The sequence below is a fragment of the Elephantulus edwardii genome, unplaced genomic scaffold (assembly GCF_000299155.1).
Source record: "Elephantulus edwardii isolate Elephantulus edwardi_28Jun2011 unplaced genomic scaffold, EleEdw1.0 scaffold00026, whole genome shotgun sequence".
Classification (NCBI taxonomy): Eukaryota; Metazoa; Chordata; class Mammalia; order Macroscelidea; family Macroscelididae; genus Elephantulus; species Elephantulus edwardii.
The window spans coordinates 3,946,217-3,971,027 of NW_006399776.1; the positions used below are offsets into that span (position 1 = coordinate 3,946,217).

General features: G+C 39.2%; 1 protein-coding gene across 3 annotated transcripts in view; it reads left to right on the forward strand.

The window, feature by feature from the left end:
* The window catches only part of TTBK2 (tau tubulin kinase 2), a 168,056-nt gene that overhangs the window by 121,200 nt on the left and 22,045 nt on the right, over positions 1 to 24,811 (forward strand). For all 3 annotated transcript variants that reach the window (XM_006882970.1, XM_006882969.1, XM_006882971.1), the window contains 4 exons: positions 12,835 to 12,992; positions 14,694 to 14,904; positions 19,556 to 19,767; positions 21,196 to 21,784. In XM_006882970.1, coding sequence (XP_006883032.1) covers positions 12,835 to 12,992; positions 14,694 to 14,904; positions 19,556 to 19,767; positions 21,196 to 21,784 — 1,170 coding nt within the window. The remainder of the gene's footprint in view (positions 1 to 12,834; positions 12,993 to 14,693; positions 14,905 to 19,555; positions 19,768 to 21,195; positions 21,785 to 24,811) is intronic.

Here is a 24,811-nt window from a genome sequence, read left to right on the forward strand (position 1 = left end):
CTGTTCTGCATACAGGTTGAAAAGGTATGGAGACAGGACACATCCCTGGCATAAGTCCTTCCCAATTTTGAACCATGCAGTGTTCCCTTGCTCTGTTCTGATGACTGCCTCCTGGTCCAAGTATAGGTTTCACATTACCCTCTTGTAAAAGTAAAACAAAAAGTCTTTCATTGTTTTACAAACCCTCCACCAGATCCACTCCACCATGTAGCCTTCGCTCTAGACACCTGTCATGACAAAAATACCTAATCACATATCCCTTTTAAACAGTTTTCTCCCTGATCTGTTTCAGTACAGTATACATTATTGAACATCTTTCTTGGTCTCCCCCCAACCCCGATGTCAGTCCTGTTTTACAACAGTGGCATCATGCAGTATTTGTACTTTTGTGACTGAGATATTTCAGTCAGCACAATGTCCTTGTTTTTCAATGCAGTGTAGTATTCCATTGTGTGAATATACCACAGCTTCTCTGTCCATACGTTTGCTGATGGGCACTTAGGTTGTTTCCAACTCCTTGCTATTGTGAACCAAGCCACAGTAAACATGAGTGTGCATATATCTGCTTGATTAGTGGTTATGGTCTGTCTCTTTTAGGGTATATTCCCAGTAGTGGAATTGCTGGGTCAAATGGTATCTCTTTTTGCAACTTTTTGAGAAAGCGTCACATCACCTTCCACAGTGGTGACACCATTTTATACTCCCTCCACAACCGCGCCAGCATTTGTTGCTTGCTGTTCTGTTAAATTTTGCTGTTTTGACTGGGGTGAGATGATATCTCATAGTTGTTTTAATTTACATCTCTCTTAGAGCTAGGGATTTTGAACATTTCTTCATGTGCTTTTTAGCCATCTGAATGTCTTCTTTGGTGAGGTGTCCATATCCTGTGCCCGTTTTCCTGTTGGATTATTTACCTCTTTCTTGTTTTGGTGAGTACCATGCTGTCTTAACCACCACGACAGTGTAGTAGGATTTGAAATCAGGGAGTGAGATGCCTCCTACCTTTTTTATATGTTTAAGAAGTGCTTTGCTTATTCTAGGCTTCTTTCCATTCCAGATGAAACTGGAGATTACCTTTTCTATCTCATTAAGAAAGGGATGGGTATTTGTATTGGGATTGCATTGAACGTGTAAATTGCCTTTGGTAGTATTGCCATTTCCACAATATTGAGTCTTCCTATCCATGAGCAAGAGATATTCTTACACTTCTCCAGGTCTTTTTTTGTTTCTTGTAGTAATGTTTTGCCATTTTCTTTGAGTAGATCCTTTGTGTTTCTGGTTAGATTTACTCCCAAGTATTTTATCTTGTGATTAGCTATTATGAAGGGCATTGTTTTTCTTAGCTCCGGCTCTGTATTCTCTTTGTCACTGTAGAGAAATCCAACTGATTTTTGTATGTTGATCTTGTATCCTGCTACTTTGCTGAATTGGTCAACTATGTCCAGTAGTTTTCTTGCTGAGTCTTCAGGGTTTTCTAAGTATACTATCATATTATCTGCATAGAGAGATAATTTTACCTCCTTTTTGCCAATTTTGATACCTCTTATTTCCTTCTCTTATTGCCATCGCTAAGACTTCCAATACAATATCGAATAAGAGAGGTGATAGTGGGTCTCCTTGCCTAGTTCCTGTTCTTAAAGGGAATGCCAACCTCTTTTCATTGAGAACAATGTTGGCTCTCAGGTTTTCGTGAATACTTTTTACTATGTTGAAGAAATTCCCCTCTAATCCTATTTTGTTGAGTGTTTTAATCAGGAAAAGGTGTTGGATTTTGTCAAAGGCCTTTTCTGCATCAGTTGATAGGATCATCTGGTTCTTGTTCTTTGCTTTGTTAATATGATGAATTACATTAATTGTTTTTCTTATGTTGAACCATCCTTGTATACCGGTTAAGGATCCCACTTGGTCATGATGAATTATTTCTTTGATATATTATTGGATTCCATTGGCCAGTATTTTATTCAGGATTTTTGCATCTATGTTCATAAGAGATATTGGCTTGTAGTTTTCTATTTTGGTGGTGTCCTTTCCTGGCTTTGGTATCACCACCTGTATTTTTTTGTGATTGTGTTAGAAAATGAAGGTGTCTGTGCATTTCTCTGTTTGCTGTTTCTGGAGAGCTGTTCATAGAACACTGGGCTGAGGGGAGGGTACAGTCTTTCATTGACTGGGTAGAGTTAGGAATTGATTTTTACTTATACTTGATAGATAAAATAGTGTATGTGTGGCCAGTTACTCTTGTGTCTGCTGTTACTTGTTACACAGAGAAAGGAAAGCAAAACATCAGAAAACACCTAAAAATGGAAATTGAACAATAAAAAGAGAAAAAACAAAACTGAGGGAAGAGGATACAAAATGAAGGAAAACCAGAATATATATATGAACAGAAAGATAAAAGAGAGTGAGTGATTCTCCCCCCCCCTTTTTATTATTTTTGTGCCTGTACCATCAAAACGGATTTGACTGGTACAGGAGGAGATTGTCCCTCCTTCTCCAGCAGAGCATCTGGTGGATTCAAACTGCGCACCTCTGGGATTGCAGTGCAGCTTCTTGCCACTCCCTGTGAGTGATTCTTTTAGCTTTGCAGAAGCCTTGTGTAGTCTCCCTGGAATGGTGTCTTTATCATTCTGTCAGATAGTTGTAGGCAGGACAGTCAGAGATGGTGAGTATGGAGAGTCTGAGAAAGCCTAGGGTGACAGACTCCACAAGGGAGCACTGCTCCAAATGTGGCTATGGCACATGCCAGGTGCCCAAGGGGAAGCAAGAACTCAAGTCAAGGTAATGCCCTTCCTCACTATTGTCTTCCAAAGGGAGTATCTGAATGTAGGATTGAGTACCTGGCTCAGATTTGGGACAGGATGGGGAAGCACTGCCAGTCACTTGGTGGACAGTGGGCTATGTGGAGGACAGTCACTCCTCTGGTCTCTGGGTTTTGTTCACTTTTTTTTTGACCCTCTACTTTATGACTATTATAAAAAAAGTCAGATTTTGTTGCGTCTGTGGAAATATTGGAACCTCAGTGCTGATGCGAATGAACACTGGTGCATCTCCTGTAGACACAGTCCGGCAGTTCCTCAAACAGTTAAATACAGAGTTACCCTGTGACCCAGAAATTCAGTTCATGTACTCCAGAGAAATGAAAACATGTTCACACAAAATCTTGCATCTGAATATTCATAGGAGAATTGTTCATAATAGTCCTCAAGTGGAAACAACCCATATGTCCATGGATTGATGAATAAATACATAAAAAAGAAATCTATATCCACAAAATAAAATGTTATTCATCGGTAAAAAAAGAAAGAAATACTGATACATGCTTCAACTTGTAAAAATTTCGAAAACATTGAAAGTGAAAGAAGCCATTAACAAAGGACAAATTTAACCAATTAAATTGATTCTGCTACTTTGAATATTGAAAATAAATTCAATAAAGCTAATAGTAAATTAGTGTTTGCCTTCAGCTGGGAAAGATGAGAGATGATGAGATTGAGGAGGGCAAGACTTGACTAGGAATAGAAGATTTCTTTTTGGAATAAGAAAATGTTCTAAAATTGGCGAGCTCTGGTGGCCTAGTGGCAACAAGCTGCACATCACTCTGGAGCTTGGGGATTCGAACTGCCAGCGAGATGCCACCTTTGGGTTAGTAGCACAAGTCCTTAACCGCTAAAAATGTTTTTACCATTTAAATTTGAAATGTTAGTTAGACCTCTAAGTGGATATGTTAAGTAGATAATTTTGTATGTTTGCTTCTGTGTATATAAATAAGTAAATTCCAGCATTATCAGTATGTATTAATGGGACTGGATGAGATTATCTACAAGGTAAATAGATTAGAGTCTTGATCAGAGTTTGGCAAACTGTAACCTGTTGGTCAAATCCATTCCACTATCTGTTTTAGTATGACTTGTAATTGAAGAATAATTATTACATTTCAAAGTGAACAGTAAGCAAAATAAAAATTGTCTTTTATGACAGGTAAAAGTAAATGAAATATAGTGCTCTCTTCAGCAACACATATACTAAAATTGGAATGATACAGTGAAGATTAGTCATTGCCCCAGCTCAGGAATGACAAGGCAAATCATGTAGTGTTCTGTTCCATATTTTGTGTGGTTACAAAAGGAATATGTAGTTTCCAACATTGAAATGCTTTTCACAGCAAAAACACATTGGCAGTCATTTAAAAAAAAAAAAAACAAAACCCAAACAAATTGAATATAAATTCAAGTGTTCATAAAGTTTTGGGGTTTTTTGGTTTAAATAAAATTTTTATTTATACTGGTTTGCTTACAAACTTTGTATACATTGTTTTTCACACCAGATCTTTCCCATTTCCTTTACCCACCCCTCCCTGTACCCATCAATTTGTGGAATCCTGTGATTACCTCTCTGCCAATCCTCACCTCTCTGCTCTTGCCCTCCCTACATTGGATCCTCATACATGTTTTACTAGTTATCTTTCTACAATAATGGTCTTACACAGTATTTGTCCTATAGGACTGAGTTAGTTCACTTAGCGTTATGCTCTCCAGTACCTCCCAAGTTAGGCAGTGATTTTCAAAATCATTGCTCCTGCTTGCTGCATAGTATTCCATTGTGAAAATGTACCAGAATTTCTCAATCCATGTGGTTGTGATTGGACATTTGGGCTGTTTCCATGTTCCATGTTTCCATGTTCTTGCAGTGATGAATAATGCTGCTATGAACATTGGTGTACAAATCTCTTTATGCCTCAGTTCTCATTTTCTTGGGGTATATGTCAAGCAGTGGAATAACTGGGTCTTAAGGGATTTCTGCATTCATTTTTTTGAGGAAATGCCAAACTGCGTTCCAGAGTGGTTGTACCATTTTACCATCCCACCAGCAGTTTATAAGATTCCTATCCCTTCACATCCTCTCCAACATTTATACTTGCTGCCCTATTAAACTTTGCCTCTGCTACTGGGGTGAGGTGGTAGCTCATTGTGGTTTTGATTTGCATCTCTCTTATTGCCAATGATTTGCCTTTTTTCTTCTTTTTTCATGCATATGCCTATTGGTATGAAGTGTTCCTAAAGTTTTCTTTTCTTTTTTTTTTTTTTATCTTCACCGGTGCCACGCAAGGCGGGGCTAGGGCAGGCGAGCGAGGCCGGGTCGGGTTCCGCACCCCTGCCCGCCACACGCCGCCGGCTGGCGGGGAGGCGGGGGCGAGGGGCCCGCGGGCGGAGTGAGAAGAGCGGTCCCATCCACCACGGGATGTCCGTCCCTCACCCGGCGCGGCTTAGGCCCGGCCCGGGAGAGCACAATGACGCCACATCGATCTGGGACTAAAGTTTTATTTGAACCCAGCCATGCTCACCCATTCACATACTGACAATGACTATTTTCTACAATGGCAGAATTGAGTAATTGAAATTATCTGGGAAGCAAAACCAAAAAAACTTTGAGTTGGCCTTTTGCAGAAATTTACTGACTTACTTAAATAGAGAAGGTGGCTAAGACGTGAATGCTTGTGAGTATCCCAACATTTGGAGAAGTTGAATTTTAAAAAAGAAAAGCCAACAAAAGAATTCTGGTTATATTTAATTGTGCTAATGCGAAACCTGTACTTGGATCAAGAGGCAGTAGTCAGAACAGAGCAGGGTAACACTGCATGGTTCAAAATAGGGGAGGGTGTACGCCAGGGATGCATCCTGTCTCCATACCGTTTCAACATGTATGCAGAGCAGATTATTCGAGAGGCTGGGCTCTATGAGGGGAATTGTGGCATCAGGATTGGTGGAAGATCTATTAACAATCTCCGTTATGCCGATGACACAACCTTGCTTGCTGAAACTGAGGAGGACCTCATGCACTTGCTGCGAAGGGTCAAGGACTGCAGCCTTCAGTATGGACTGAGGCTCAACGTCAAGAAGACAAAGATTCTCGCCACTGGACCAATTGGCAGCGTCAGGATGGATGACGAAGAGATTGAGAGTGTTCACAGCTTCAGTTTGCTCGGCTCCACAGTCAACACTCTTGGCACCAGCAGTCAGGAAATCAAAAAGCGTATCGCGATGGGAAAGTCTGCTGTTAGGGACCTCTCAAAGGTACTCAGGAGCAACAGTGTCTCTCTGGAGACTAAGGTGCGCCTGATACAGGCCATGGTCTTTGCAATCGCTTGTTATGCATCAGAGAGTTGGACAATGACTAGAGAGGACAGAAGGAGAGTGGATGCTTTTGAGCTGTGGTGCTGGAGAAGGGTACTGAATGTACCATGGACTGCCAGGAAAACAAACAGATTCATCCTGGAGAGGATTAAACCAAGCTACTCCTTGGAGGCAAGGATTCTGGGGCTTTGTCTGACATACTTTGGACATGTTGCCAGGAGGGACGGGTCCTTGGAGAGGGACATCATGCTTGAGAGGGTGGAGGGACAGCGCAGGAGGGGAAGACCCTCTATGAGATGGATCGATTCAGTGACTGGGGTAATCGGGATGGGTGTGTCAGAGGCAGTGCGGTTGGCGCAGGATAGAGCAGGGTTTAGGGCTGTTGTGCATAGGGTCGCTATGAGTCGGAAACAACTCGACGGCACATAACAACAACAACAACAATATGGACAAATGTACAAAAAGTTGTTAACTACTTGAAAATGGAGTGGGTAACTATTAGTTTGCGGGAGTGAGACCAGGAGCTAGGCAAAGTAGAGCAGCTTTTATTTTTTTTTTTTAACTTTATATTCCTCATTACTATTTGACTTTTTCCTACTGTAAGAAATTTTTACTTGTATAATTTTTAGAGGAAAAGAAACAAAAGAATTATTATTTAGTACTGGTATCTGATGGACTTACAGTCCATGATTTTCCCACTCTATCACTTGAATATGTATTGTTACATATTAAAAAAACCAAAAATCTTTACCAGTAGTTGAATAGACAACATCATGGTGGATGGAGAAAAGATTAAAAGTGTCAATGATTTTGTTTTACTTGGATCCACAATCAGTTGTCAAGGACTCTACAAAATGCTAAAAAGGAGTGATGTAAAGACCAAGGGGTGTAAAGACCAAGGGGTGCTTCATCTAAGTCATGGTATTTTCATTTGTGTTCTGTGCTTCTGAAAGTTGAACAATAAATAAATATGACTGAAGAATTGATGCCTTTGAGTTGTGGTATTGGCGAAAATTATGAAGTATCATATGGACTGCCGAAAGAACAGACAAATTTGTCTTTAAGGAAGTGCAATCAGTGTGCTTCTTAGAGGCAAGAGTGGTAAAACTTCATCTCACTAACTTTGAGCATATTTTAAGGAGAAATCAGTCACTGGATGAAGATAAGCTGGGAGAAATAGAAAGTCAATGAAAAAGAGGAAGAAGACCCTCCATAAGATAGATTTGCACAGTGACTACCACAGTCGATTTGAACATGACAGATCATGAGACGATGCAGGCTTGAGCGAAATTTGGATCAGTTGTTTATAGGATCGCTGAGTTTTCGTTGACTTGACAGCACCTAACAAAAACAACACCACAATGTGGTGTTCATCTTGGTGATCACAAGTTGATATTTACTATGAATTTCCTAGGAAGAGATAGAGCTTGCAATAAAATTTAAAAATATGTTGTTATTGTTGTTATTAGTGCCATCAACTTAACTTTTACTCTTAGAATGACCTCAAGTGCAACAGATCAAAACAGCCGGAACCTGCATTGTTCTTATCATCCTCACAATGTCAAAACCATTGTTACAGAGTCTGTGTCAGTTAATCTTGTCAAAGGTCTTCCCATCCTATGACCCTCCACCTTTCTAAGCATGACTTCCCCTTCCTGACAGCATAAAAGTATGTTACACAAAGTCTCAAAAGTTTTTGCTTCCAAGGAACACTTTGGCTGCATTTATGCCTATACAGATTTGTTTGTTCTTTTGGCAGACCATGGTATATTTAATATTCTTCCCCAGCACTACAGTTCAAAGCCATCAGCAGTTCTTTGGTCTTTTTTATTCATTATCCAACATTCCTGTGCATAGAAAGCAATTGGAAAAACCCCCATATTTTAGATCAGACACCTTGGTCTTTAAACGGATATCCTTGCTTTTTCGAAGTTTGGAGGGGTCTTTGACAGTCATGGTCATAACACACATGATGAATTAATAACAGTAAAAAATTAGTTTTATTATATAGTTTAGTATGACTTTAAATCACACAAATATATGGAGAAAGGGGAGCCAACTAAGGTGCTGCTTTAATCCGTTTTAATTATAAAGAATATAAATACATTTGTTAAAGCTATTATTGATATTAGAAGCTAATGTTGCAGAAAGTAAGCTTTCCCTAAAATTAATTTTAAGAGGGAAAATTAAAAACAATGGATGATTCTGACTTGTTTAACATTTTATTGATCACATACAAGTAAAATTTCATTTATTACTTGTAATAATCTAGATTCATGGAAAAATTAAAGTTCACAAATAAAATTTATCCCATTTGAGTGAGAGGAAATATACGGATCCCCTTATAGGCAAATATTCAAATAATATTTGTTGTTGTTGTTAGGTACCATCAGGTCGCCTGCAACTCATAGCAACCCCGTTTACAATAGCTCTGAAGCCTGCCCATTCCTGAGCCAGTTTCACTAACTCCAACATACATACCCCCATTACCCCAGCTACTGTGTCAATCATCTCATCCTGGGACTTCCTCTCCTGTCCACTATACCAAGCGTGATGTCCTTCTCCAAGGACTGTATATGAGACTGAGTTTCAAAATCTTTGCCTCCAAGGAAAAACTTAGTTTCACTCTTTGTAAAACAGACCTGTTTGTTCTCTTGGCAGTCGATGTTATATTCAGTACACTTGTTCAGCTTTCTCATGCATAGCAAGTAATTGTGAAGACTATGACCTTGATCAGATGCACCTTGGTCTGTAGACTGACAGCATTGCTCTTTAACACTTTGGAGAAGTCCTTGACAACAGACTTCCCCAATGCATTTTGTCTTTTGATTTCCTGATATAGATGAAATTTCATGAAGTAACATGAAATTTTTCTGTGTCAGCCAGGGTTTTTTGGCACAGTGACCCTACTCCATCCATCTTCGTTTATTCCTTCCTGGGTCATTCAGTATTCTGCCCATAACATCTTAACTATTGAAACGCGAAACTTGAATTTGTTCTTCACCTCCTTTAGCTTAAGAAATGCTGAGTGAGTTCAGCCCTTTTGATTTTCGAACTTTAGGGTTTTGCACATTTTATTATAGTACTTTGCTTCGTCTTCCGGAGCTGCCCTTTGAAATCACTTGTTCAGCTTCTTAACTTCCTGATTTCTTCCCTTTACTTTGGATTCTTGGCATTTTAGAGCAATATTCAAGAGTCTCCGCTGACATCCATCTTGGTCTTTTCTTCCTCCTCTGTCTTTGCAGATGTAAAAATGAAATAGACTCAAAGCCTGTGTGTAAATTGAGATGAAGAAAAGGATTTAATAATAACCAGATTAACCTAAGTTTTCCTCGTAGTGACCCTGGAGGACATAGTAGACCTGCTTCCACAGTTCTGCTTGGGATTCCAAGGCTGTAACATCTTTGTACAAACAGACTGCCATGTCTTTCTTCCCCAGGACAGCTGATGGGTTCAAACTAGGAACTTTTTAGGTAGCAACTGATCACTTTAACCACTAATCCACCAGGGCTCCCTGAGTTTATTAATGCTACTACAAAAGAAACAGTTATGATCAGTGATTCTATTTGTAATAAAATAAAAAGTTGATATTTTAATTTATTCAATGAAAACAAAAATTTATGAAAAAGAATTGAGCAATCCAAATTTTTCTGTGATATTTTGTGGTATGAGACATAAAGCTTGTGTGAGACATACAGCTTCTAGGGAAGGAAATTTTTTTTAAATGAATAACTAGAGGAAGAATAGTTTTAGGAATTAAAACAGATATGATTCCTAAAGATTTTGAAGATGTTAGAGGCAGAGAGAAACCCCCAAGGATAGAATACCTAAAAAAAATAAGAGGAGATGATGAGTGGAAAATCAGACCATGATCACAGAAATGAAAATGGCATGTACTATTAGGACATCATTGCTCTTCAGTACTCTGGAGTTGTTCCTGACAACCAACTTTCCCAATGCAGTTCGTTTTTTCAGTTCCTGGCTGCTAGTATTGAGAGTGTTGATTGTGGAATCAAGCAAACTAAAGCTATTAAAAATCTCACTCTCTTCACCTTCATTATGCTGCCAATCAGCCCAGTGGTGAGAATCTTTGTTTTCTTGATGTTGAGCTTCAATCCATATTGAAGTCTTCAGTCCTTGATCTTCTGCAAGCTCTTCAGGTCCCCTCAATTTCAGTGAGTAGGGTTGTATCATCTACATAATGCAGGTTGTTGATGTCTCTTCCGTCCAATCCTGATGCCACATTCATTTTTATACAGCCCAGCCTCCCAGATAATCTGTTCTGCATATACATTGAAAAGGTATGGAGACAGACTACATCCCTGGCGTTACACACTTCCCAATCTTGAACCATGTAGTGTCTCCTTGCTCTGTTCTGACAACTGCCTCCTGGTCCAAGAACAGGTTTTGCATGCCTGATCCTGGCCAGAATCTGCAATTGCTTGCTATGTTTCAGAGAGCTAGACAATGACTAAGGATGATAGAAGGAGAATTGATGCCTTTGAGCTGTGGTGCTGGAGAAGAGTTTTGAATATACCATAGACTGTCAGGAGAACAAACAGGTTTGTCGTAGAGAGAGTGAAGTCAGCCTGCTTCTTGGAGGCAAAGATTCTGAAGCTTCGTCTGACTTTGGGCATGCTGCAAGAAGGGACTGGCCTTTGGAGAGGGATATTATACTTGGAAGGGTGGAGGGACGAGAAGGAGAGGGAGACCATCGATAAGATGGATTGATAACAGTGAATGGGGTGATGAGGGTAGGTGAGTCAGAGACAATAAAGTTGATAGAGTAGGTTCAGGGCTGTTGTACATAGGGTCGCAAGGAATCGCAAGCAACTCTATGGCATATAACTACAACAACTATCAGGAAGACTCCTCAGCAGCCTATATTATGCAGCTGACACCTTACTCTCAGAAACTGTGGAGGACCTGAAGCATTTGCTTCAAAAGGTTAAGGACTTTAGTTTTCAGTATGAATTGAAGCTCAACATCAAGAAAACAAAGATTCTTACCACTGGGCCAATTGACAGCACCATGATAGATGGAAAAGAGATTGAGGTTGTCAACAATTTCAGCTTGCTCAACTCCACAGTCAGCACCTTTGGCACCAGCAGTCAAGAAATGAAAAATCAAATTGCACGGGGAAAAGCTGCTGTCAGGCACCTCTCCAAAAGGCTCAAGAGCAACGTCAGTCTGAAGACTTAAGGTGTGTCTGATTCATGGTCTTCACAGTTAACTTGCTATGGATCAGAGAGCTAGACAATGCCTTGGGTTGATAGAGGAAGAATTTGAGTTATGGTGCTGGAGAAGAGTATTGAAAATACCATCAGTCTCCTAGAGATCAAACAGGTCTGTCCTGGAGAGGGTGAAACTCAGCTGCTCCTTGGATGCAATAATTTTTAACTCCATCTCACATACTTTGAGCATGTGGCCAGGAGAGACCAGTCCCTGGAGAAGGACATTATGCTTAGAAGGGTGCAGGGACAGCACAGGAGAGGAAGACCCCAGATGAGACGGGCTGACACAGTAACTAGAATAATGGAAGTAGCTGTGTTAGAGACAATGAGACTGGCTCAAGATAGGGCAGGCTTCAGGCCTATTGTAAATGGGGTCACTGGTGACTTGATGACATATAACCACAATAACAGCAAAAGAAAGTCTTTGTAAGCTATTTGACAAGACCACATAATAATTTAGTAATTTAAAAACAAAAATACAAAATAATATCTAATACAAATCAAGCTAATAAAATACATTTCATGTTAGTAATTTGTGTATGTGCACACACAAGTTTTTATAAACCTCCTACGATGACTAAGACTCAATGAGATGGATTCACGCACTAACTGCAACAGTGGACTTAAGCACAACAGTTGTTTCAAGAATGGTTCAGGATTGGAAAAGGTTTTATTCTGATGTACATAGCAATCCTGAAGGCATGAGGTTCAGATCCACCAGTGCTCTACAGGAGAAGGATGGGCACTCTCCTCCTGTGTAGTTTACTGCCTCTAAAACCTGCTGGAGGGTCAGTTATGGGTCATGTCTGACTCGATGGTATACAACAGTAACAACAACCTAGACAGACCAAAAATTAACATGGATGGTACCGTTCCATCTCTTTATATATATTAAGGTGAATCATATAAAACTTTCCCATTTTTTAACCGCTACTAGAAAAATGATCAGGATACTTGATCTGAGCAAAGTGTGAAACACAATGTGTACTAATTTTCTATGTTGTTCTGTTATGTGCTGTTGAGTCTTTACCCTAGCTACTGTGTCAGTCAGTCTCATCTGGGTCTTCCTCTCTTGAGCTGTTCCTCCATCCTTCCAAGCATGATTTCCTTCTCTAAGGACTAAGCCCTCCTTTTCCACGTGCCCAAAGTATGCAAACCAGTAAAAATAATTTTTGAAAGATATCTCATCTGAAAACGCACACACACAAACACGCACACCCTTTTTTCTGAGAGAGATTGTAGTTACCATGACATTTCACTGTGCATCTTCCCAAAACAGATATTTTCTCACACAGTTATCTCACTTATAACTGACAATATTATCGTCCACATAATGTCCTTGTTAAAACTTCCCTGATTTGTACCATCAATTAAAGACTTTCATAATAGAAACCATTTTATGAATCTAGAGTGCATTTCTATAATAAGATGACTGTTGACACACTAATTGTTTTTTCTTTGTGTTTTAGCTGCTTACTTCTGTGTTTGACAATAGCATCAAGACCTTTAGTGTAATTGAGAGTGACCCTTTTGACTGGGAGAAGACTGGAACTGATGGCTCCCTAACAACCACCACTACTTCTACAACTCCCCAGTTACATACCCGCTTGACCCCTGCTGCAATCGGGTATGACTAACACAGATCATTTTGCATTATCTTCTCTGGATGCACTGCATTAATAGAAATGTCTTATATTTCATCCTTACTCCTTCATATGACTAAATTTCAAGACATAGGGGAAATGCTATCTATTTCTTCATATTAACGTTGTTGTGTATACTTTTGTTTAGAATTACTTTTCTTAAGAAGTAACAATAGTACATGGAAATGGAAGTTTAGTGTTTGTATAACCTGTATATGTCAAATATGTCTCCTTTAGAAGGAAAGGGGACATTTTGCTTCTAAGAATGTGGCGTTTTTTCAGAATCAGGAAAGGTGCACATCAGGGTTGTATTCTTGTTGGCACTAGAATCAACAGAACTTAAGAGGATTAGTGTGAAACAGAGCTGTGGATTCTTATCCACAGAATAAGAAATCAGTGCTGTGGAGGGAAGAGGTTTTTAATGAAGATGAGGCCTTCCAAATTCAAAGAGCTAGAGACATATGCTTTCAGTCTCAGAGTTGTGGCAGAATGAGATGCCACTGACACTTAAAAAAGTAGTAAAGCTGTAGACAACATAGTTTGGAATGCCTGGTCAGCCCTCTGGGGTTTCTGGACAGTGCAAACTTAGAACACTCAATTGTTAGCTAATGAGAATTCTTAAAGAAGTAAGTTGGAATAAAGGCCTGGTGATCTGCTTCTCAAAAAAAAAAAAATCAGCCATTAAAAACCTTTTGGAATATAGTTCTATTTTGATACAAAAAAAGAAAAAAGCTAAAAGCTTTGGATAATATTACTTACCTAAACAAATTGAAAGGCTGAGGGCCAGAGCCTTTTGGCATAGATGAAAAGAGATGACCAAAGAACTCTATCTTGAGTGCTCCTGAGCCTGTAGCTTGTTACTTCCCTGATAAACTCCGGAGAATTCTGTGACACCACTGCAAAGAATTTTCAAACCCAGCAGAGAAGTAGTGAGTGTGATAGAAGGAGCAATTAGTTTCAGAAATCGTAGAAAGGTTTGGAGTGTAGGAGTGAGGGCTGGAACGTATGTCTGACTTCATAGAAACTTACTTTGGACTGCTGCTGTTGCTTTTAATGGGGAATTCTTCTACTTTGTGAAGTTAATAGGGGTTAAATGCTCCTGCCCCCATGCTATTTTGATACACATCAGCTGAGGAACATTTTCTTTCAACAAATTAATCATGATGAATAAAACTAAAATAAAACCTTACACATATTATGTGCTTAGTAAAAAGTCTGTAAATGGAAAAGCAGGTACACAGTTCACAGTATAAAACAATATAGCAGCAGGATCTGATGGTTGTTTCCTTAATAGAGTTATAAACATTTTACATAAACACTTCCTATTTATAATTTTGTTCTTCTCTGAGAATAATGGATAAAGACTAGAAGTTTTTTATCATTTGGAAAGACTATTGGAAAATAGAACAAATGCTATATCTAACCTTTAAATTAATGATCAAAACAGCGAGTTACTGTATTTGAATTTATATTTTAGATCCACTTAAAAAATTCTGGGTTTTTTTTTGGGGGGGGGAGTATTGATGTAGTCTCAGATCCTAACGGTTTTGTCTCTCCTTTTCTGCTTTACTCCTTTAATTGAGTGTGAACCTCATCATTTAAATCTAGAAACAAAGTGTAGCTAAATTAGTCTCACAGTATTTCTTTTATTCTGGTATCTTTAACTTTACTTTTTTCACTTCCAGAATTGCCAATGCCACTCCCATTCCAGGAGACTTGCTTCGAGAAAATACAGATGAGGTATTTCCAGATGAACAGCTTAGTGATGGAGAGAATGGTATTGGTGTATCACCAGATAAATTGCCTGGATCTCTAGGACATACTCGGCCCCAGGAAAAGGATGTCTGGGAAGAGATGGATGCCAATCGGAACAAAATAAAACTTGGGATTCGTAAGGTACTTATTTCTTGTATGAGAAGTAGCATCTTTCTACTTGATGATTATTTCTCTCTACCTCTATGTATTATTAGTTACTGTCAAATTGAAACTGACTCATAGCTGACCCTTCAGTGTTTTTTTAGAGGCAGTAATTCACATGAGAGGAGATAGCCCAACTTTCCCCCACCATATGATCACACAGGAGAAGATTGCTCATCTTTTTCCTAAGGAGCAGCTGGTGGGTTCAAACCATGTGCCTGCAGGTGGGCAGCGTAGCCACCACTAGTTTCCATTGCTGTAGTGTATTTCTCAATTTTTAATGAGAAGTAGAGAGAACATTGTATTACTAGTAATTTATGTATTTGTAATTGTAGTATTTCAACTATTTTTGCTCACAGTACTTCATGTAAAGTCACCAAAAAAACATCATCTTGTATTTTCTGGGAAAGATGAAGGATTGATTTGTTTTTAAGTAATCAGACACTGAGACTAAAAGAAGAAACATCTATTGAATGTAGGTGACCAGTTTTTCCAAATAATGAAATGTTGCTCTGAGCCCTTGTTTTAGAGCTCTTACTGGGTCTCTGCATACCCATTCTGAAAGCTATCTCAAATGGAAGGAGGAAAATAAAGGTTGGAAAAGGGACAGCTCAGTCTTCTCATGAACTAAGTGGATGTTTGTCAGTTAAATATGTTAATTTTTACTTCATTAGAATTTTAAGCAGGCCTATTTCCCAATGTTAGAATATACACACTTCTTAAATGGTTAATTCTTAGTTTATCTTGGAGTGGATTATCCTCAGCTTGTCTTTGGTTCTACTATTTGTATTGTTTTTCATAGAAGGTGAAGAGAAGTAAGAAGGGTAGATAACTAATTAAAAATCAGTTTGGTTTTGGTGTTTCCTAATTGTTTTTATAAATATTTGGCCGAGAAGTAAGTTGACACATAGTTGTGAAATGAAAGTAGTTGTTGAATAAATGATGTGAAAACTTGATAGTTGGGCCTATAACCTGTTAACTTGATTGATAGAAGTTGGCTAGTCATGCTTTATGAAAATGGAAAATACTTAAATCTTTAAGTGAATTTTTTCAGATCAGTTCTGAGGTGCTTGTTGTGTCTTTTGGGCAATTGTTAAACTATGTAATTTTTAAAGTTAACGTACTGGGATAAACTTTGAGTCTTGAAGTTATTTGTAAAATTCGTCTGTAAAAAATGTGGTCTGACTGTTGAATATACACTAGCTGGAGTAGAATAATAAGGAATGAGTAGTGAAAAATAGTCAGAGTCCGTGTCAGGTTTTGTAGTGTCAGCGCTGGATGTATTTATGGCACAAGGAGCAAAAACTGTTCCTGCAGGAATTATCACTTATGACATGCACTTTTTGTTGACATATATGGGTGCCTGCATGTATGTGTGTATTAGCAAGAAAGAAGACACCTCACTTGAGGAACTTAATGGTTTTTGTTTTCTTATCTTTCACCCATCATGATTTATATCGTAATAATTTATATAAAAATTTATATCCCAGGATACTGTCATTTGGGATGTTGTGTTTTTGGGGGGGTTTTTTGTGATGTGCATTTTTTTAAAATTTAAAATGTTAATGCATATCATAACTACATAAGGCATTATAAGCTAAATATTGAAGAAAAACCATGGTTTCTGGATTTCACAACTCTACAAATTTTTGAGCACCTTTTGCTTTTCACTAAGCTACATGCTAAGGACCCCTGGTGGTATAGTGTGTATCATATTGATTGGGCTGCTGACTGAAAGGTTTGACTCCACCATCCACTCCATGGAGAAAGATTGACAGTCTCCTCCCATAAAGATTCACAGTTTCAGAAACTGATGGAGCAGAGCTATGAATTGGAATCAATTAAGTAGCAGTAGTTTAAACTAGATGCTATGGAGTGTCTGAACCAGTTTGATATGTGCAATCTTTGGGAAATTAACATTTTTGTGTATATACATTCATCTGTTTTCTTGTGTGTTTGTGATTTAAGTGAAAGCCTACAAAACATATTGGGTAGTTTTTGGGGTTTTTTGTTGGGTTTTTTTGGTACCATTTTCTTTTTATTATTATTATTAATTTATTTATTTTTCATTTCAGTGAACATCTACAGAGATTTTTTAATAGTTTTTTTTTAAAAAAAAGTAATTCATACATCCATATTTTGTTCCATAACATTAATTAGAATACACACAATATCTCTAATAATTGATTCATTCCACACTGTTTTCCAGTCATCCATCCTAATAGGTGTTTTTTGTCTCAAGTTTCTACACCTTCTCCCCCATAACTATACTAGATTGATCCTCTCTATATGTAAACCCATCTCTAGCTTTTTAAAACAGTGATTTCATGGGTTTTTTGTTTTAACATTTTTTTATTGTGACTTGTGTGAAAGATTATATTTAGCATGTTGTTATGTGACATCAGGTCACCTGCTACTCAATGACCTCCAGTACAATAGCTCTGAACTCTATCCTGAGCCAGTCTTACTGCCTCCGACCCACCTACCACCATTATCCCAGTTACTGTGTCAGTCCATCTCAACCAAGGTCTTCCTCTCTTGCGCTGTGCCTCGACCCTTCTAAGCATGCTGTCCTTCTCCAATGACTGGTCCCTCCTGGCCACATGCCCAAAGTATTTGAGACAAAGCTTCAAAGTCCTTACCTCCAAAGAGCAGCCTGGTTTCACTCTGTCTGGGATAAACCTGTTTTGTTATCTTGGCAGTCCATGGTATGTTCAATACTCTTCTCCAGCACCACAACTCCAAGACATCAATTCTTCTGCCTTTATTCATTGTCCAGCTCTCATATACATAGCAAAGACCATAGCCTAAATCCAGTGTACCTTAGTATCCAGACTGACATCATTGTTCTTCAGCACTTTGAAGAGGTCCTTGACAGCAGCCTTTGCCAGAGTAGTTAGTCCTTTGATTTCCTGACTGCTGATGCCGAGACTGTAGATTGTAGAGTTGAACAATGTCAAATTGTTAACAACTTCTTCATCTTTCATGGTACTGCCAGTTGGCTCGTTGGTGAGAATTTCTTCTTGATGTTGAGCTTCAATCTATATTAAAGACTGCAGTCCTTGACCTTCTGCAGCAAACACTTAAGGTGCTTCTCAGTTTCTGTGAGCAGGGTTGTATCATTTACATAACGTAGACTGTTGATGAGTCTTCCTCCATCCTAATGCCACATTCCTTCTTTTTATTCTAGTGGTCCCATATTTTAAAACAATTATTGTTATTTCAGCCATGTATTCTCATTTATTTTACTATCTTTGGGGGGGTTTTTTATTCATTAATTGCCAAGATCTTCTAAGAGATCAATTGACATAATGACTGTAGCAATGGGCTCAACTGTTTGAAGGATGGTGAGGATGGAACAGGCTAGGGTAGAGTTCAGATCTGTTATCCATAGGGTTACATGATTCATAGTCTATTTGATGCCACATAACAATTGTTGGTTGCTGCAAGTCCTGTAAGACTAAATAGGGAGTAGAGAAAACCTTCCTACAGAAATTAATAATGTCTGCTTCTGCTAGTAACCAGAGTATACCTTCAATTTGAGATTTACTTATACCTCCTTTTTAGGTTGTCTATATCCAGTTCTTGGAGAAAGACATTATGGGTCCTTGCAAGCATTTAAACCTGAAAAACCAAACTGCCATCTAGTTAATTCTGGCTCATGACAATCCTCTGTCAGGTTTTTTGCTCCCCCCCCCCCCGCCCCCCGTCTCTTTTGTGTACAGTTGAATTGGATCCGACTGGCACAGGAGATTGCCCCTCCTTCTCCAGTGGAGCATCTAGTGGATTTGAACCACGTGCCTTCAGGATAGCAGTGCAGCTTCTTGTCATTTGGCCACTAGAACTCTCTCTCTGTCAAGCTTCTGGGGCTGTAATTGTTATAGGAAGAGACTTGCTCCTGTGGAGTAGCTGATGGATTCAAACCGCTGACCTTTAGCTCAGCAGTACAATATGTAATACACCATGTCACCAGCACTCCTTTGTAAGCATCTAGTCAGACATAATACAGGAAGTCACTATCATCATTCCTGTACCAAACACCTGTACCAAATCCTGGAACTAAAATGAAACTGAAAACAAATTCAGAGAACAAACTTCTAGTAGTGTAGTCCGTAGGGAGTTGTGCTGTTAAACCAAAGACTGCACACACCTCTGGCAGTTCAGATTCACCAGGTACCCTGCAGGCTAAAGATAGGCCCTCTCCTCCCATGTGATTTTCAGCCTTGGAAACCCAATGGAGAATCAGTCAGTTCTGACTTGAAAACAATGAGTAAAAGTTTATTTAATAAAAGGTTAGTTCTCAGTGACATAAATGGTTCTCCATGGCAGAGAAACTTGGCAGTCTCCTTCTGAAAGTTAATGGCCTTGAAAAAGCTGTAGAGCAGTTCTGTTCTGCTCAAATGGGGTTACCATGAGTTGGAACTGACCTGAGGGCATCTAACAAACAACAATAATAGCAGCAGAATAAGCAGGCAGGTGTGTAATCAAGTAAACTAATCCAGTACCCCAATCTTTTTAAAATATATCCCCCTATTTTTTTTGTTTGTTTTGTGTTGAAAATCTTCAGTGATGCCTCTCAGGTGTATATACTAGCATTGTCTTTCATGATTTTATTTTTTGTTTCTACTAGGCTACTACTGAAGATGAAAACAGCCATGGTCAAGCAAATGGTATGCTGAATGCTCCAAGCCTCGGTTCACCCATTCGGGTCCGCTCAGAGATCACTCAGCCAGACAGAGATGTTCCATTGGTGCGAAAGTTACGTTCCATCCACAGTTTTGAGCTGGAAAAACGTCTGACACTGGAGCCAAAGCCAGACACTGACAAGTTTCTTGAGACTTGGTATAAAATAATTTTTGTTTTTTAGAAGTTACAAATATACTCTCTTATTTCTAGTATATTTCAGCCATGAAAACCCAGGGGATCTTTGGCTATAGGTCAGAATAGACTGGACAACAAGAGTGAGTGAGTCAGTGAGGTAGATTAGTGAATGAGTTATTTGAAAGGTGATTTAATTTCTTGAAATGTAGAAATTGCCTTGTAGTATAATAACTGCCCTGAAAAGGTTCACAATAGAAGGCTTTGGATAGAGTCAGAGATAAATGTACACTAAAACTCAAAATCACAACAATGGCCAGGCTTAGTGGTCTCACAGAGATTGATGGGACTCCCAAGACTCTAGGGCCTTTAGCTGTCTTTTGAGCCTGGGGCTGAACTCCCATTTTTAGCACAGTGTGAAGGCAAGCAATAGATTTGTAAGAGAATAATAACTCTAGGCCTTACAATAACTCTAGAACAGTTATTCAGCACTTAGAACACTCAACCACACCTACTACAACAGTAGCATTTGTCTAAACATAAGATAGGAAGGGAGAGGACAGAAGAATAAATGGAAACAAGAACTGAAGAGAGATAGTGGGAATAATGATACAATGTGGGACTGTAATCAGTCTTATAAAGCAAAATATGTATGAATAACTGAATGGAATATCACTCTCTTCTTTTTAACTGAAGTCATAATTTAAAAAACAAAACCAAACCCCATGCTGAAGACAAAGGCGAGAAAGAGAATTGGGAGCACTTGTAATTGAGGGGTGGAGAGGGTGAACTCAAGCTAGAACTTAGAATGATAAGGAACTTTTGAAGGAATTGAAGCACCTAATCACAAACTTGGAGCCCAGTGACATAGTAGTTAAGTGTGTGCTTTTGCATATATACATGTATATGTATTTGTATATATTGTTGTTTTGTACCATCAAGTTGGAACTGACCCAGAGCAGCTGGTAGCCTTGAATCGCATACCTTTGGGATTGCAGCACACCTGTGTGTGTGTGTTGTCTTTGTATCTGTGTGTTTGTGCATGTGTATGGACATATGTATGTATATATTAGCCTTTTCATTTCCTTGGTAGGGTTTCTGCTGAGGCAAATGCTGCTTGGGTAGGTTGTTCCTTAGCTCCCCAGAGAGAGCAGAGAAAGGGTATTGTGATTGAACTGGAAAAGCAAAAAGGAAGTGAATCACCCAGGTCAACTCTTTGGATTGGGCTTAGTGCCTGCCCAGTAGACACATCTTCCTTCCGTGGGTTCTGTCTTCCAAAACAGGATTATAGTAGAGGGTAAAGAGCATTTCCAACCTTTTAAATGTTTTTTATACTATATTTGCATTTTGTCTCTTCTCTCTGTGTAAATATTAGTTCTCTATGGAACTTTATACAGTATGCAGCAGATATTTTCCTAGAACAACTGAGTGACATATTTTTGTTTCTTTAAGCTTGGAGAAGATGCAGAAAGATTCTGGTGCAGGAAAGGAATCTACTCTCCCAGCTCTGCTTCAGAAGCCTTGTGTTCCTGCTGTGTCCCGTACTGACCATGTCTGGCATTACGATGAAGAATACCTGCCAGATGCTTCTAAGCCTGCTTCTGCCAACACCCCTGAACAAGCAGATGGTGGTGGTAGTAATGGATTTATAGCAGTCAACCTGAGCTCCTGTAAGCAAGAAGTTGATTCCAAAGAATGGGTGATTGTCGATAAGGAGCAGGACCTTAGGGATTTTAGGACAACTGAGGCATTAGGACATAAAACAACTGGAAGCCCTTCTGAAGAGGAACCTGAAGTGCTTCAGGTCCTGGAGGAATCACCTCAAGATGAAAAGCTGAGATTAGGTCCCTGGGTAGAAAATGATCATCTAAAGAAGGAATCCTCAGGTGTGCTCTTAGTGCTGTCTGGCGAGTGCCCTGCCACTGCTGCTTCTGAACAATACACGGACAAACTGGAACTCCAGGCCGGCACTGCTAGTCAGTTCATTGCCGCCACACCCACAAGTGCAATGGAGGCACAAGCAGAGGGACCCCTTACGGCGGTAAGAAATTTGTTTGAGTCTTTATTGTCTGTTACCCACTCAAGGGTGCTATTGAGAAAATACTAACAGTTGATCAACTAAGATTATTCAATAGAAGTTTAAAAGTGAAGTTTCTGTTTAGTATAGCAACTCAATACAAACGGTGTCATTATAACCAATTTTTTTAATATTTATAGCTAGACCACACAGTTGACTAGGAAGTAGAAAGACAGAAATGAGCTGGTATAGATGAACATTTTAGGGGCGGGGTGTGGGGGAGAAGTAAGTAAAACTGCTTGAACTGATTTCAAAATAAGTCTGCTAGTCCAGAATTGTAATTTTAAGAAAGAACATGTTTATGTGATAGAGTGACCATTGTTGGTAGAGCCATGGTACAGTGTCAAGGAGGAAGAGTCTGTAATAGTAGCTAGGTACCACAATCACCTTTATTTATCTACTTTACAGAATATTTTTATATTTGATCTTAACAACTTCATGGAATAAGCAGAAGGAATTTTGTTATCCCCTTGTACACTGAGGACACTGGGCTTCAGCATTGTGAGATGACCTGTAAAAAGTCCAGTAACTGGTGGACTAGATTCATTGCAGTGTCCCTCATACTAGGAGACTATCAGCACCCTGAAGAACTTTTCTCATTGGCTTTTTCATTAGAAGTTGAGAAGAGGAAAAGGAAAGTATAAATAATGCATGTGGAGGGAGCAAGGACAGGAAGTTTGTTAACTTATATTGATTGAGAGGATTCTTCCGATTTTCTTTACTGGAGTACCAGTGCTAGTGCTGTAAAATTCATATCATCAGTTGATTACATTGCCTTTGTTTTATTCTTTTCATGCCTTCAGACTTAATGAATATCTGCTAAGTTCTAGGCTTTTTTTACTATATTTTAGGGATAAAAAGTTGACACCAACTTATCAAGCCTACCTCTCAACAGTAACCTTTTTTTGCTTTTAAATAAAATGTTTATTTTATACTGGTTTGCTTACAAAGTTTGTATATATTGTTTTGCACACCAGATCTTTCTCACTTCCTTTACCCACCCCTCCCTCTACTCATCAAATTGTGCGACCCTGTGATTACCTCCCAGCCCATCCTCACCTCTCTGCTTCGCCCCCTTTGATCCTCATACATCTTTTACTAGTTATCCATTCCTACCATAATGGTCTTATACAGTATTTGTCCTTGTGGTACTTAGCATAATGTTCTCCAGTCCTTTCCTAGTTAGGTAGTGATTTTCAAAAATAAAAGATGAATTGTATTCGAAAAGTCTGCTGTCAGAGACCTCTCCAAAGTACTAAAGAGCAGCAGTGTCAGTCTGGAGACTAAGATGTGCCTGATCCAGGCCGTGATCTTTGCAGTTACTTGGTATGCATCGGAAAGCTGGACAGTGACTAGGGATGATAGAAGGAGAATTGATGCCTTTGAGCTGTGGTGCTGGAGAAAAATATTTAATATCATGGATTACTAGAACAAACGAATTCATCCTAGAAAGGGTGAGACCAGGCTGCTCCTTGGAGGCAAGGATTCTGAAGCTTCGTCTGACATACTTTAGACATGTTGCAAGGTAGGATCAGTCCTTGGAGAGAGACGTCATGCTTGGGAGGGTGGAGGGACAGCTGAGATAAATTGATTCAGTGACTAGGGTAATGGAGGTAGGTGTGTCAGAGATAATAAGATTGGCACAGGATAGGGCAGGGTTTAGGGCTGTTGTACATGGGGTTACTAAGAGTCACAGGTGACTTGACAGCACATAACAACAACAGCAACACACACAAACACACATAGGGGACTCTGGTGGCCTATTGGCAAGAAGCTGCACTGCAGTCCCAAAGGCATGCTTTTTGAGGCCACCAGCTGCTCCGCGGGAGGATAGTCCATCTTCTCCTGTGGGATTAACTGTCTCTGAAAACTCACCAGGGTCAGCTATGGGTCGATTTTGACTCTGTGGTATACAATATATATCATATATGTGTATGTATTTTTTAACCTTGGTGAAGATACATTAATTTAGAGTTGGAGAATAAGGAAAAGTTCAAAATTTCTCAGGGAAGATTAAAGCAGGTTTCAGATTATAAGCAGACTTTCTTGGATGGGAATGTAGGCTGTCTAGAAAAACATCATGTGCAAAGGAACAGAGCTTCAGTACCAGAGTTCAAAATATTTAAATAATTAGTCTAAAAATGTTAGTACAATGGAAAGAAATTAAATATGAGACTGTAAAAGAGGTAAGTTTTAAAGAGCCTGTAATGTTATGATGTGTGAGGTACTGACACAAGAAACTGTCAAGATTGAAGCAAAGGAGTAACCTGCTCTTTGGCAGCAGTACGAAAGAGAGCCAGCTGATGCAGCAGTCCGAGAAGCAGTGCCGGCAGTTGTCCAGGCAAATGGAATGTATCTTGCACTGTAAAAATTTCAGTAAAGACCACATTTCTTTTATTGTCTTCCAGTAAAGGTAGAACTGATTTGAAGTAGTAGCTCCAAGTGGATTTCCTAGTGAGGTGAATTCCACTGCATATTTCTGACTCTGTGTAGAAGTTACTACTGGGTAGAGTTACTCAGAATCTCTACTGCAATAGGAATGACTCACATATGTGTTAACAGATACGTGCTTTAGCATGAGTAGAAACTTTGCCACCTGACTCACTTCTTTTTTTTTTAATTTATTATTAATTTTAAGGAAAATTTACAGAGACTTTGTTCTTCCCTCCCAACCCTCCCTGCCCCCTCACCCACCAGTACACTACCCTCTTGGAAAAGTAAAAGAAAAATTCTTTGATTGTTTTACAATTTTTCCCCCAGGTCCACTCCACTGTGCAGCCTTCGCTCTGGACTCCTGTCATGACAAAAATACCTAATCACATATCCCTTTTAAACAGTTTTCTCCCTCATCTGTTTCAATACAGTATACATTATTGAACCCATCTTTCTCAGTCTCCCCCGAACCCCAGTGTCAGTCCTGTTTTACAACAGTGGCACCATGCAGTATTTATCTTTTTGTGACTGAGATTCTTCACTCAGCATAATGTCCTC